At 42.5% G+C, this 13,337-nt stretch overlaps 1 protein-coding gene across 1 annotated transcript; it reads right to left on the bottom strand.

Annotated features, from left to right (window-relative positions):
- Positions 1-5,797: 5,797 nt before the first annotated feature.
- Positions 5,798-6,748, bottom strand: LOC138902713 (uncharacterized). The gene is made up of 3 exons (XM_070190605.1): positions 6,708-6,748; positions 6,430-6,510; positions 5,798-6,281 (listed from the first exon to the last, which is right to left on the bottom strand). Exons 1-3 carry the CDS (start codon positions 6,746-6,748, stop codon positions 5,798-5,800), a joined length of 606 nt encoding a protein of 201 aa, XP_070046706.1.
- Positions 6,749-13,337: the final 6,589 nt, after the last annotated feature.

The following is a 13,337-nucleotide window of genomic DNA, read 5'->3' as shown; positions in this document are numbered from 1 at the left end:
GCATCGGCTTCTGGAATATATAATTGAAAGGATCCATCCTTGTTATGAGATATGTTGTGTAAGCTAACAAGTAATGTCCAAGTTAGGGCGCAACAGGTTCTTTCCAACAAAGTGTACTTGACTTCATAACTGGTGAACTTCTTGCTCAGATAATATATGGCTTATTCTCTTTTCCCGGTTACATCGTGTTTCCCCAGGACACAGCCGAAAGAATTTTCCAGGACTGTCAAATACAAGAACAAAGGTCTTCCTAGTTCGGGCAGAACCAATATCAGCGGATTTGACAGATATTCTTTGATTTGGTAAGTTGAGCGATGAATCTGCTGATGTAATTCAATCTCCCTAACAGACTCATGACCTCTTTCTTGCTCTTCGGAGGTGGAAAATCCTGAATAGACTTTATCTTTATCGGGTCTAATTCGATACCCCTCCCACTGACTATAAACCCCAAAAGCTTCCCAGACGGAACTCCGAATGCACATTTAGTTGTGTTTAACTTCAAATCATACTTGTGCAACCTCTCAAAGAATTTCCTCAGATCTCGCACATGGTCTTCTTGCATTATAGGTTTAATGATCACATCATCCACATACACCTCAATCTCTTGATGTATCATGTCATGGAAGATGGCAGTCATAACCCTCATATAGGTTGCCCCGGCATTTTTCAGACCCAACGGCATGACCCTATAACAGTAAGTGCCCCAGGGTATTGTGAAAGCGGTCTTTACTGCATCCTCCTCATCCATTAGAACATGGTGATAACTAGCATAACAATCCACGAAAGACAGTATCTTGTATTTAGCACAATTGTCAACAAGAATGTGGATATTTGGTAATGGAAAGTTGTCCTTGGGACTCGCCTTGTTCAAATCTCGATAATCAACACAAACTCGGGTTTTTTCGTATTTCTTTCTCACCGGAACCACATTAGCTATCCATGTTGTGTATCGGACCACTTGGATCACACCAGATTTCAATTATTTTGTGACTTCTTCCTTGATCTTATCACTGATATCGGTTTTGAACTTTCTCTGCTTTTGTTGGATAGGCGAATAACCAGGATAGGTAGGAAATTTATGTACCACCAATCAACACTCAGCCATGGCATATCACCATAAGACTAAGCAAATACGTCTTTAAATTCAAACAGCAGTTGGATCAAAGCATTTCTAGTTCTCTCATCAGCGTGAATGCTTATCTTGGTTTCTCGGACCTCTTTTGAATTACCCAAATTAGCTGGCCCACTTACATTTAAGTTTGGCTTAGGCTTATTCTCAAATTGTTCCAATTCTAGATTTATTTTCCTAAAAGCCTCATCTTCGTCATATTCCGCATCTTGATTCATTATTTCAAAGTCAGAAAACATTTTAGGATCTGAGCATGAAATTCACAAGCATGTCATGTAATTAAAGTACGCATTATTAGAACTGAAAAGAAAAAGATAATAAAAATAGCAAAATCAAAAAAAAGAAAAAGAGACATCTATGAATGATGAAATCTTGATTTCATTTCATTGAATTAAAAGATAGAAGGGTTTATATCAGAATGTAAATAAAGTAAAAACATTCGAGTTACACCTTGAAATAACCCGTAATGTAGAAAAGATAGCAAGACTGAACTACCGGGATTCCCGCCTAACGGGGAATGGGGTAGCCTCCCAGTTTTGGAGTTTGAAATCTAGTCCCATATACTGCACCTCGGCCCGGCTCGTGCCTTCCCCTGGCTGGACCATGTTGGACTCATATAGCATTAGTTTCAGAGCTCCGCAGATATCATCTATCTCTTCGGCCGTGAATGCCTCTTTGTTTTCCTCCACATACTTTTGTATGACAAATGATCGGGAGAGATGTGGGATGGGCTATGACAGGACCCACCCATTTTCTTTGTGTTTGCCAGCCCATATTCTGTCATTCGGTGTAGCTCAGAAACCCAAACCAAAAGGCTTCTCAGTCACGACCGCGGAAATTAGCTTAGTAATGCCCTGCAGGGATGCCCCGAGCCCCTTTCCGGGCTTGTACCCATTTTTGATAATTTGGGTGGCAACCATAATTGAAGCAATAGACAAACAAGGTTGAGGTAGTGAGGGCTCCTCTTCAAACTGGTCAGCAACCAAAATTTCAAAAGCTTGATGCACGATGTGCTCACTGCCCTCCCTGGCTTCAAGACACGAGACTGAGGGGTCTCGGTAAATAGATTGCTCGTCTTCTCCATGGACAACGATTTCTTAATTGTCACACTCAAACTTGACCATTTGTTGGAGAATGGACGGAACAGCTCCGGCGGCATGAATCCATGGTCTGCCGAGAAGGAAATTGTACGAGGTTTCCATGTCCAAGACTTGGAAGGTCACCTCATAGTCCACAGGGTCAATAGTTAAGACTAGATCAATTTCTCCGATTGTATCCCTCTTAACACCATCGAAAGCTCGTACACAGACATTGTTGGCTCGAATTCTTTCTGTACCGATTTCCATCCTCTGGAGTGCTAAGAGGGGACAAATATCTACTCCAGACCCACTATCCAGCACCACCCTTTTCACATAGTAGGCCTCACATTTAACAGTCAGGGGGAGGACTTTGTTGTGGCCAGCTCCCTCTGCAGGCAAATCATCACGGTTAAATAAGATCTTATTGACCTCGAAAAACCTCTCGTCCATCCTGTCCATTTGTGCAACAGTAGTTTCAACTGTGACATACGCTTTATTCAAAGTTTCGAGGAGCACTTTTTGGTGTTCATCCGAACTCAACAAAAGAGATAGAAGTGAGATCTGAGAGTGAGTCTTCCGGAGTTGGTCGACTATCGAGTACTCTGAAGTTTTCATTTTCTTAAAGAACTCCTCTACTTCTTCATTGATCACGAGTTTCTTGGGTGGCATTGACGGGCGCAAAACACCAAATTAATTATGCTCGCTAGTCAAAGATAGTATAGTATAATATTGTATCCACTGGGATAGGATTTAAACAGTATTTTCATAGTTTCTAGCTTGATTGCTATCTAGGAGAATCAACAATTGAGATTTATATGATGAATAACTAAACTTAAATAAGAATCTAAAGCTATTGACTAATGACAAACAAAACAAAGGTAAGCAAGGAAGTTATCGGTGGGAGAAAATAGGGGTTGATAGGATAGATGCAAGATAATTATTTGGGATCTAACTCTAGATAATTCACTTCTAATATTTAAGTGTGTCTCTTGAATTCACTCAATTATTAGTTCAAACGTTTAGTAGAAACTCCTCTCTCGATTAAGTCTCAACCTCACAAGATGAACCAATTTAAGCAAGTGAAGACATGCAAGAATGCGTAGTGGATTGGTCTTTAGGAGAACCTCTCTCGATTATCCTCATAACTAGGTTTAATCAATGATTCAACTAGCCTCTCTCGATTACTAAGAAGAATTAATGAACTCAACCAACAATATAATGCAAAAATATCACAAGTTATGCCTCTCTCGACTACATGAACTAGTGAATATAGATGCAATAGTTAAATCATCCAAAAATGCTTCAATACATAAAACTAGAGTTATAATCCACAAACAAATATCAATACACCAAATCCATCAAACCCTAAAGGGAACAACTCCATAAATATGAAGCAATTAATCATAAATATGTTTAAAGTAAAGGAAAACATAAAACGATCCAAACTCGAGTCTTGAGTGAGGATTGAATGTTAAACTCCTTGTGCTTTTGCTTCTCCAACTCCTCCTTAGCCTCCTTAGGTCTCCAATATGTCAAACAAAACCGGAAAATAATGTTTTCCATGTATTTATACCAAGTAGGGTCGGGCTCAGACTAAATCACCTTCTCCTAGCCGAAATAGGAAAATTAATCTGTAAAAATAGCACAGGCGTGCCGCATGGGCTACGCGCCATGCAGGGCATTAGTGGGGAAATCCAGAGAGTTGTTTCTGACAGGCAGCGGGAAATTATACACGTGCGGCGCACCATACACAGCCCCATGCGCCGCACTACGCTTCACCCCACGCGCCGCGGCAGTGGGGTTTTCTCATAGTACGGACCTTTTCTTGCTTTTTGATATCCAGATGTAGTTCTCGACCCCTGAACACGATCCCGGCTTAATCCCTTGGGCTTTTACTCAAACTTCATAGCTCCAAATCACTCAAATTCATTCCATAACATCTACATAGCTCGGAATCACCCTACAAGGAATAAAACACACAATAAGTTCAAAACACTATCAATTAAAGCTCAAAACGAATAGAGTGCAGTAAATTGGAGTGCAATAAGCGACTAAAATATGAGATTATAGCCTACCATTAATACCCCACACTTAAACCACTGCTCGTCCTCGAGCAATCAAACTACACTTCACATAGACACGACCTTTTTAAACAACTTTCATAACTCATCACACCAAGAATATTTAAAACAGATTAAGCAATCTAACGTAACATCCTCGCCTCAAGATTTGACTCAAAAGCACCATGTATTATTTATAACCCGCTCACTTACTCTAACACAGAGGTCAATGACATTAGAAAGAATTTGCTCACTCTCAGAAACAACATTCATATGCCACAAAAGATACACCATAGGCTTGCCCGTAGTGTACTACTCTACTAATTGAGCTCATTCAGTCAATGATCAAGTAGGACTTCATTTGGTTGTAATGTAGGCTGTGGGATGGGTAGGATACATTTGGATATAAGAGTGACTACACCTCCCTAAGCACTTTAATACATATACATTAACAATTCAAAACCCCACACTTATGCCAAACCATAACTCCACCTTCACAACAATATACATTAACTCCCTACTTCTTTTAGCACAAATATATCAAGAGTTACCACTATCAAGGAATATTTTTTTCTTCACAATACAACTATTTTTTTCAAATTCTTTTCTTATTCAATTCAAGTGGCTCTTACTTTTTCAAAACATTGCACCTTTCTCCGTATTTCAATAGTTCCACTCAAAAGCCAAACCAACCACCCCACACTTCAACTTTTACAAAGTTCATATCAAATTCAAGTGCTCACGAGAAGTACAAGGTTCAAATAGATGGTTAATTCGAACAAATGGGTAAGGCTTGTAATGTAGTTGCCAGAGAAACAAAATTACAGGCTCAAAGGGGTTAACTACGATACATAACAATTACGTGGGTAAAATCATATAACTGGCTCAATAAAAAAATGCCTATATCACTTCCAAGACTGAACAAAATGACTATTTTGCTTTGCAAACACACGGGGCAAGTTCTAGACATCAAATGCAATGCACAAAATAACACAAAACTTCACACCCACTTGGCACATATCTCACTCAAGATCGGACTCATCAAGATACTCTAGTCAAAGCAGTTAAGCAAAGTTAAGATCATACAATTTAAGGTACTTATACAAGAGTCAAAAACTGATCCTAAGCGTCACACAAAAGCACTCACTATTCTCAAGGCATAATAAAGTCAAGAGATATTACCTTCCATTCAATTCATAGCACAAGGTTTCCTACTACTAAAAAAAATAAAAACTAACTATACCCGATTAAAAAAAACCTTGGAAAAGAACCGCGACATAAAGAAAAACCAAGAGGGAATTAATACACTACCTAACAAAAGAAAATCTTTGTGTCTTTTTCTTTCAACTTTAATCCCTCAATAAACCCGTAAAAAATTTATGTTTTTTCAATTTTTTTCTATCTTTAACTACCAAAACTAACACACATACATACAACATAAAATTACCCCCACCCCACACTTTAGGTTGTGGCATGTCCCCATGACACACAATTAAAAAGCATAAGGTAAAAAAAACTTCCCTGAATATCTAGTCGGGATCTGAGTCGAAGTCGGGATCCATTCCTCGCCTTTGAACTAATGCGCACATCCATGCAAATAGCTTCTTCTCCGCCTTCTTGGGGTGCACCCCACACTTATCTTTCTCACTCGCCGCAGCCTTCTCTTTTGAACCCTTCACTTTCCACTTAACACTTGCAGTTGGCTTCTCCTTTTTCACCCCCGTTTCTACATTCATCTCGAAAGTTACAGTCTCCTCACCCACTCTAAGCATGAGCTTTCTCTCGTGCATATCTAATATTTCTCTACCCGTTGCTAAGAATGATCTTCCTAAGATGAGGGGGACCTCCTTGTTCTCCTCCATATTCACTACTATAAAATTTACAGGAAATACGAACTTATCTACCCGAACTAAGATATCTTCCACTATCCCCTCGGGTATCAAAGTCGTTTGGTCTACCAGCTGCAAAGATATTGGCACTGACCTTATCTCTCCAATCTCCTTCTCCAGTTTCCTATAAATAGATAGAGGCATTAAGTTAATTAAGGCACCAGAATCACATAATGATTTATCAAAATTAATAGAGCCTAAAGAGCAAGGTATAGTAAAACTACCTGGATCTCCACACTTTTATGGGAGTTTGTATTGCAATATCACACTACAATGCTCTATGAGCTTGACAAGTGAGGTCTCTTCTATCTTCCTCTTCTTTGTCAGGATCTCCTTCAATAATTTGGCATAAACTGGCATTTGGGAGAGCACTTATGTTAATGGAAAATTTACATTAACATGTTTCAGCATATCCAGAAATCTCTCAAATTGCTTGTCACGACCCAATTTCTCCCTCTGTGAACTGTCGTGATGGCACCTATTCTATACGACTAGGTAAGCCTAACACTTTTGCGGAAGTGAAACTAAAACATGAACATTTACTACTAACAGTAACAAATATCTAATAAGCAACTGAATGCCACTCGACATATACAATTAACACCTGTAAAAATGTACAAAACAATTTCCCAAAACCCAGAATACTGTAAGTCACAAGCTACTGAGAAGTCTTAACCGTTCTATATATCATTTCTACAGAAAGAAGGCAAAATGAACATAGGGGGATAGAGGGGGACTCCGAAGATCTGCGGGCGCGAGGAGATGTACCTTGAAGTCTCCAATAGCAATGACTGCAACTAGTGATGAGGCTGGTAAGATGAACCTGGATCTGCACAAGAAAACATATACAGGAAATGGCGTGAGTACACCACAATGGCACCCAGTAAGTGTCAAGCCTAACCTCGGTCGAGTAGTGACGAGATCAGATCAGGGCCTTACTAGTATAAATATAATGTAATAAGACAGAATGAAATATCGCGGGAAAATAAATACAAAAATCTAACAGGAATAGAATCAATGAAAGACAACAGCTCAGAACACAGTGATAACAACAAGGGATCTCCCAAGATACCATCTCATAGTCCCAAACATAAATGTGCAGGGGGATCTCCCAGAATACTGTTCCGTAGTCCCAAAATAAATATGCAGTACAGGGGGATCTCTCGGAATACCGTTTCGTAGTCCCAAAGTAAATATGCAGCGCAACCAAACGAAATAATAATTACAGCAAGAAATCCTACCGTTTAGACTAAGTTCAAGTCAAGGAAAGCAGGAACTTCACTAAACATGCTGCACAGAGTTCAAATAGGCAGTTAAACAAGTAGGCATGCTATTATAGTCTAAACAGTATAGTTACATATGCTAGTGTGTTTCAAATAAGGAGAAAAAAACAAGTTATGACTTAGTGAAAAATGGAGTTTTACAATAAATCGCCCGTGTACGTACTCGTCACCTCACGTACACGGCACTCACATATCAAATTGCAGTACCAAAATCCTAAGGGGAGTTCCCCCACGCAAGGTTAGGTAAGCCACTTACCTCGAACCAAGCTCAAATCAATCTGTCACAATGCTCTTTCCACGAATATCCGACTCTGAATGGCTCAAATCTAGCCAAACCCAATTACATAACATAAATATAGCTACAAGAAACTAATCTAGATAACGATATCAAAGCTAAGGTAAGAAATTAGAAAAACACCCAAAAAGCCTCCTCGAGCCCACGTCTCATAATCGGGTAAAAGTCACAAATTATGAACACCCATTCACTCACGAGTCTAACCATACCAAATTCACTCAAATCCGATACCAAAATCTCGATCAAAATTCCAAAATTCGGTCTAAGAACTTTTCTCAATTTTTCCCCTATTTCCACCCCAAATCTGAAATTAAATGATGAAATCAAGCATAGATTAGTGGGATTTAATCATAAAGGAGTTAGGAATCATTACCCAATAACTTCCTCTGAAAATCTCTCCAAATTTTGCCTTCTACTGAGCTCTCAATCAAATTTTGTGATATGAACTTAAACCCTCATTTTTTGAACTTTAAATTCTGCCCAGTGGTTCCTTAATCGCGATCGCGGAAAAGGCCTCGTGATCGCGAAGAACAACTTTGCTCCCTCAGAAATTTACTCAACGCGAACGCGTAACAACTCACGCGAACGCGATGCACTAGCTGCTCACACCTACGCGATCGCAATTGTCCTCACGCTACCTCGAAGAGTAACACTCAAACTCCACTGCTGCCTCACTTCTTCGCGAACGCGACCTAGCGCACGCGTTCGCGGTGCACTACCTGCTAACCTTACATGATCGTGTCTTTATCTTTGCAAACGCGAAGAGCAATTTTAGCTAACATCTCAGATGGCCTACGCGATCGCGAGATCTCCCTTGCGAACGCGATGAAGAAAAAATGTCTGCAATAACACCAGAAAATATGCCAACTCCCTAAGTCCAAAAATGGCCCCTTGATCATCTGAAACACGCCCGAGGCCCCCGAGACCTCAACCAAACATACCAACCAATCCTAAACACCATACTAACTTAGTCAAGCCTTCAAACCACATCAAACAACGCAAAAATCAAGAATCACCCTCCAATTCAAACTTAAAGAACTTGAAACTTCAAAATTAGACAACCGACGCCGAAACCAACCGAACCACGTCTGATTGACCCCAAATTTTGTACACAAGTCATATTCAACATTACGGACCTACTCCAACTTCCGGAATCGGATTCCGACCCCGATATCAAAATTTCCACTACCGGAACAAAACTCCAAAAAATCGACTTTCGCCAATTCAAGCATAAATAAGCTACGGACCTCCAAAACACAATCCAGACATGCCCCTAAGTCCAAAATCACCTAACGGAGCTAACGGAACCAACGGAACTCCATTCCAGAGTCATCTTCACATAGTTCAAACTACGGTGCCAAATCCTAAGGCTTAAACCTCCATTTAGGGACTAAGTGTCCCAAACACTTCCAAAAATTAAAATGAAACCTCCCGACAAGTCACAATAGCAGAAAAAGATACGGGGGAAGCAGTTAAATAGGGGATTAGGGCTATAACTCTCAAGACGACCGGCCAGGTCGTCACACCCTCCCCCTCTTAAAATAATCGTTCGTCCTCAAACGAGTATAGAGATATACTTGAAGGTGTGAAAAGATGAGGATAACGGCAGCGCATATCCGGCTCGGTCTCCCAAGTCGCCTCCTCGACCGGCTGACCCCGCCATTGAACCTTTACTGATGCAATGTTCTTTGACCTCAGCTTCCGAACCTACCTATCGAAAATAGAGACTGGCTCCTCAACATAGGGTAGATCCTTGTCCAACTGGACTGAGCTAAAATCCAACATATGAGACGGAACGTCGTGATACCTCCGGAGCATCGAAACATGAAATACCGGATGAACTCCTGCTAGGCTGGGAGGTAAGGCAAGCTCATAAGCAACCTCCCCAACTCGCCGCAACACCTCAAAGGGGCCAATAAACCTTGGGCTAAGCTTGCCCCTCTTTCCGAACCTCATAACGCCCTTCATAGGCAAAACCGGAAGCAAGACCCGCTCTCCAACCATAAATGCAACATCGCAAACCTTCCGGTCCGCATAGATCTTCTGTCTAGACTGGGCTGTGTAAAGTATGTCCTGAATCACCTTCACCTTCTCCAAGGCATCCTGAACCAAGTCCGTACCCAAAAATCTGGCCTCTCCCGGCTAAACCAACCCACTGGGGACCGACATCGCCTACCATACATAGCCTCATACGGTGCCATCGGAATGCTGGACTGATAACTATTGTTGTAGGCAAACTCCGCAAGTGTCAAGAACTAATCCCAAGAACCTCCAAACTCCATCACACACGCACAAAGCATATCCTCAAGAATGTAAATAGTGTGCTCGGACTGCCCGTCCATCTGAGGGTGAAAAGTTGTGCTCAACTCCACCTGAGTACCCAACTCCTGTTGTACAGCTCTCCAAAACCACGGTATAAATTGCATGCCTCGGTCAGAGATGATAGATACCGGTATGCCATGAAGTCTGATAATATCACGAATGTAAATTCGAGCCAGCTGCTCGAAAGAATAGGTAGTCATCACAAGAATGAAATGAGCTAACTTGGTCAGCCTGTCCACAATCACCCAAACTGCATCAAACTTCCGCTGAGTCCGTGGGAGTCCAACAATAAAGTCCATAGTGATCTGCTCCTATTTTCACTCCAGAATCTCTATCTTCTGAAGCAAACCACCCTGTCGCTGATGCTCATACTTCACCTGCAGGCAATTTAGACATCTAGCCACATACCCCACTATGTCTTTCTTCATCCTCCTCCACCAATAATGTTGCCTCAGGTCCTGATACATCTTCGTGGCACACGGATGAATGGAGTACCGCGAGCTGTGAGCCTCCTGGAGAATCAACTCAAACAAACAGTCCACATTGGGCACACATAACCTGCCCTTCATCCTCAATGCACCATCCTCCCAAATAGTGACCTCTTTAGCATCACCGTGCTGGACCGTGTCCTTAAGGACAAGCAGATGGGGGTCATCATACTGACGCTCCCTGATATGATCATAAAGGGAAGATCGAGAGACCACACAAGCCAATACTTGACTCGGCTCAGAAATATCCAATCTCACAAACTGGCTGGCTAAGGCTTGAATATCCAACGCTATGGGCCTCTCTGCTGCTGGTAGATATGCTAAACTCCCCAAACTCTCTGCCCGACGACTCAAAGCATCGGCCACCACATTGGCCATCCTGCGAAGGTACAAAATGGTAATGTCATAATCCTTAAGCAGCTCTAACCACCTCCTCTGATGCAAATTAAGATCCTTCTACTTGAACAGATGTTGGACACTCTGGTGATCACTGTAGATCTCACAAGGAACACCGTAAAAATAGTGCCTCCAAATCTTCAAGGCATGAACAATAGCTTCTAGCTCAAGGTCGTGGACAAGATAGTTATTTTCATGCACCTTCAGTTATCTGGACGCGTAGGCAATCACCCTACGGTCCTACATCAACACCGCGCCGATGCCAACTCGTGACGCATCACAATAAACTGTATAAGAACCCGAACCTAAAGGCAATACCAACACTGGGGCTGGAGTCAAAGTTGTCTTGAGCTTCTGAAAGCTCTCCTCACACTCATCTGTTCACCTAAACGGAGCACCCTTCTAGGTCAGCCTGGTCATAGGTGCTGCAATAGAAGAAACTCCCTCGACAAACCGACGGTAATACCCTGCTAAACCAAGAAAACTTCGGATCTCTGTAGCTGAGGACGGTCTAGGCCAACTCTGCACTGCTTCCACCTTCTTCGGATCCACCTTTATCACCTCACTCGACACAATATGACCCAAAAATGCCACAGAGTCTAACCAGAACTCACATTTTGAGAACTTTGCATACAACTTCTTTTCTCTCAAAGTCTGAAGCACTGTCCTCAGGTGCTGCTCATGATCCTCCCGAGTTCGGGAATACACTAGAATGTCATCAATGAATACGATGACAAAAGAATCAATATAGGGCTGGAACACGCTGTGCATCAAGTGCATAAAAGTTGTTGGGGCAGTGGTCAGCCCAAAAGACATAACAAGAAACTCATAGTGACCATATCTGGTCCTGAAAGCAGTCTCTGGGATATCTGGCTCTCGAATCTTCAACTGATGATAGCCTGAACGCAAGTCAATCTTGGAAAATACTTTGACACCCTATAACTGATCAAATAGGTCATCAATACGAGGCAAAGGATACATGTTCTTCACTGTGACTTTGTTCAACTGGCGATAATCCATACACATATGCATAGAACCATCCTTTTTCTTCACAAACAAGACAGGAGCACCCCCAAGGTGACACACTGGGCCGAACGAAGCCCTTATCAAGCAACTCCTTCAACTGCTCCTTCAATTCGGGAGGAGCCATACGGTATGGAGGAATAGAGATGGGCTGAGTGTCCGGCGACAAATCAATGCCGAAATTGATATCTTTGTCGGGCGGCATGCCCGGAAAATCAGCTGGGAACACATCTGGATAGTCCCTCACTACTGGAACTGACTCAACTGTATAGGTATCAATACTGATAACTCTCACATAAGCTAGATACGTGTCACACCCCTTCTCAACCATTCGTTGAGCTTTAAGAAATGAAATAACTTGGTTGGGAGTATACTCTAAGGTACCTCTCCACTCTAATCGCGGTAAGCCTGGCATAGCCAGCGTCACGGTCTTAGCGTGACAATCAAGAATAGCATAATGGGGCGACAACCATTCCATGCCTAAGATAACATCAAAATCTACCATGTTGAGTAATAATAAGTCGACTGTGGTCTTAAAACCACTAAGAACAATCAAACAAGACCGATACACGTGGTCCACAACAAGAGAATCTCCCACAGGAGTAGACACATAAACAGGGAAACTCAAAGAATCCCGAGATACGCCCAAATATGGGGAAAAATAAGAGGACACATATGAATACGTAAAGCCTAGGTCAAATAATACCGACGCATCTCTATGATAGATTGGAACAATACCTGTAATGACAGAGTCGGAAGCAACTATCTTTGTATGAGCCGAAAGGGCATAATACCTGGCCTGGACTCCCCCTTTAGGGCGACCTCGACCTCCCCGACCTCCGCCTCGAGCTGGCTGAGCAGGTGGGGCGGTAGTTAGTGCTGGAATCATAGCCCGAGGACCCGGTGGAGCACGTGGTGGCTGAGAAGTCTGTGGAGGTGCAACCCTCCTAAGTCTGGGCAATCCCTCACCATATAGCGGGTGTCTCCACACTCAAAATAACCCCTCGGAGGGCATGGCTACTGCGACTGACTCGGGCCAGGTCTGCTGGACTGGCCGCTAAAAGCACCCCGAGCAGGAGGTACACTAGATACTGGTGGTGTATAATAAGGCTCCTAGGCCTAGAAGGGGCTAGAACACCGCTATCGGTTGGAAGAGCTGAATGAACGGGGCAACCTACATAACCCCTACCAGGGCGGGCTGATGGGGCACGAGCTCCAGAGTAAGAACCAGTCTCTCGAGACCTCTTGGCCTCTCTCTCCTCTCGGTCCCGGGCAAGCATGCCCTCTAATCTCCTAGCAATACTCGCAACCTACTAGTAAGGAATATCCTTCTCCAGCTCCCTGACCATACAAATCCTGATACTCGGGTGGAG

Source organism: Nicotiana tomentosiformis, chromosome 12 (assembly GCF_000390325.3).
Source record: "Nicotiana tomentosiformis chromosome 12, ASM39032v3, whole genome shotgun sequence".
Lineage (NCBI taxonomy): Eukaryota > Viridiplantae > Streptophyta > Magnoliopsida > Solanales > Solanaceae > Nicotiana > Nicotiana tomentosiformis.
Note: the sequence above shows the minus strand (reverse complement) of the source record. Positions and strands in the feature narration are given on the sequence as shown.

Coding starts and splice junctions, on each gene's coding strand:
- LOC138902713 (XM_070190605.1), bottom strand. CDS start 6,748: ATGTCGAGTGGCATTCAGTTGCTTATTAGATATTTGTTACT. Junction 6,511..6,707: donor CTTATTAGATATTTGTTACT/GTTAGTAGTAAA, acceptor CCCAAATGCCAG/TTTATGCCAAATTATTGAAG. Junction 6,282..6,429: donor TGTCAAGCTCATAGAGCATT/GTAGTGTGATAT, acceptor ATCTATTTATAG/GAAACTGGAGAAGGAGATTG.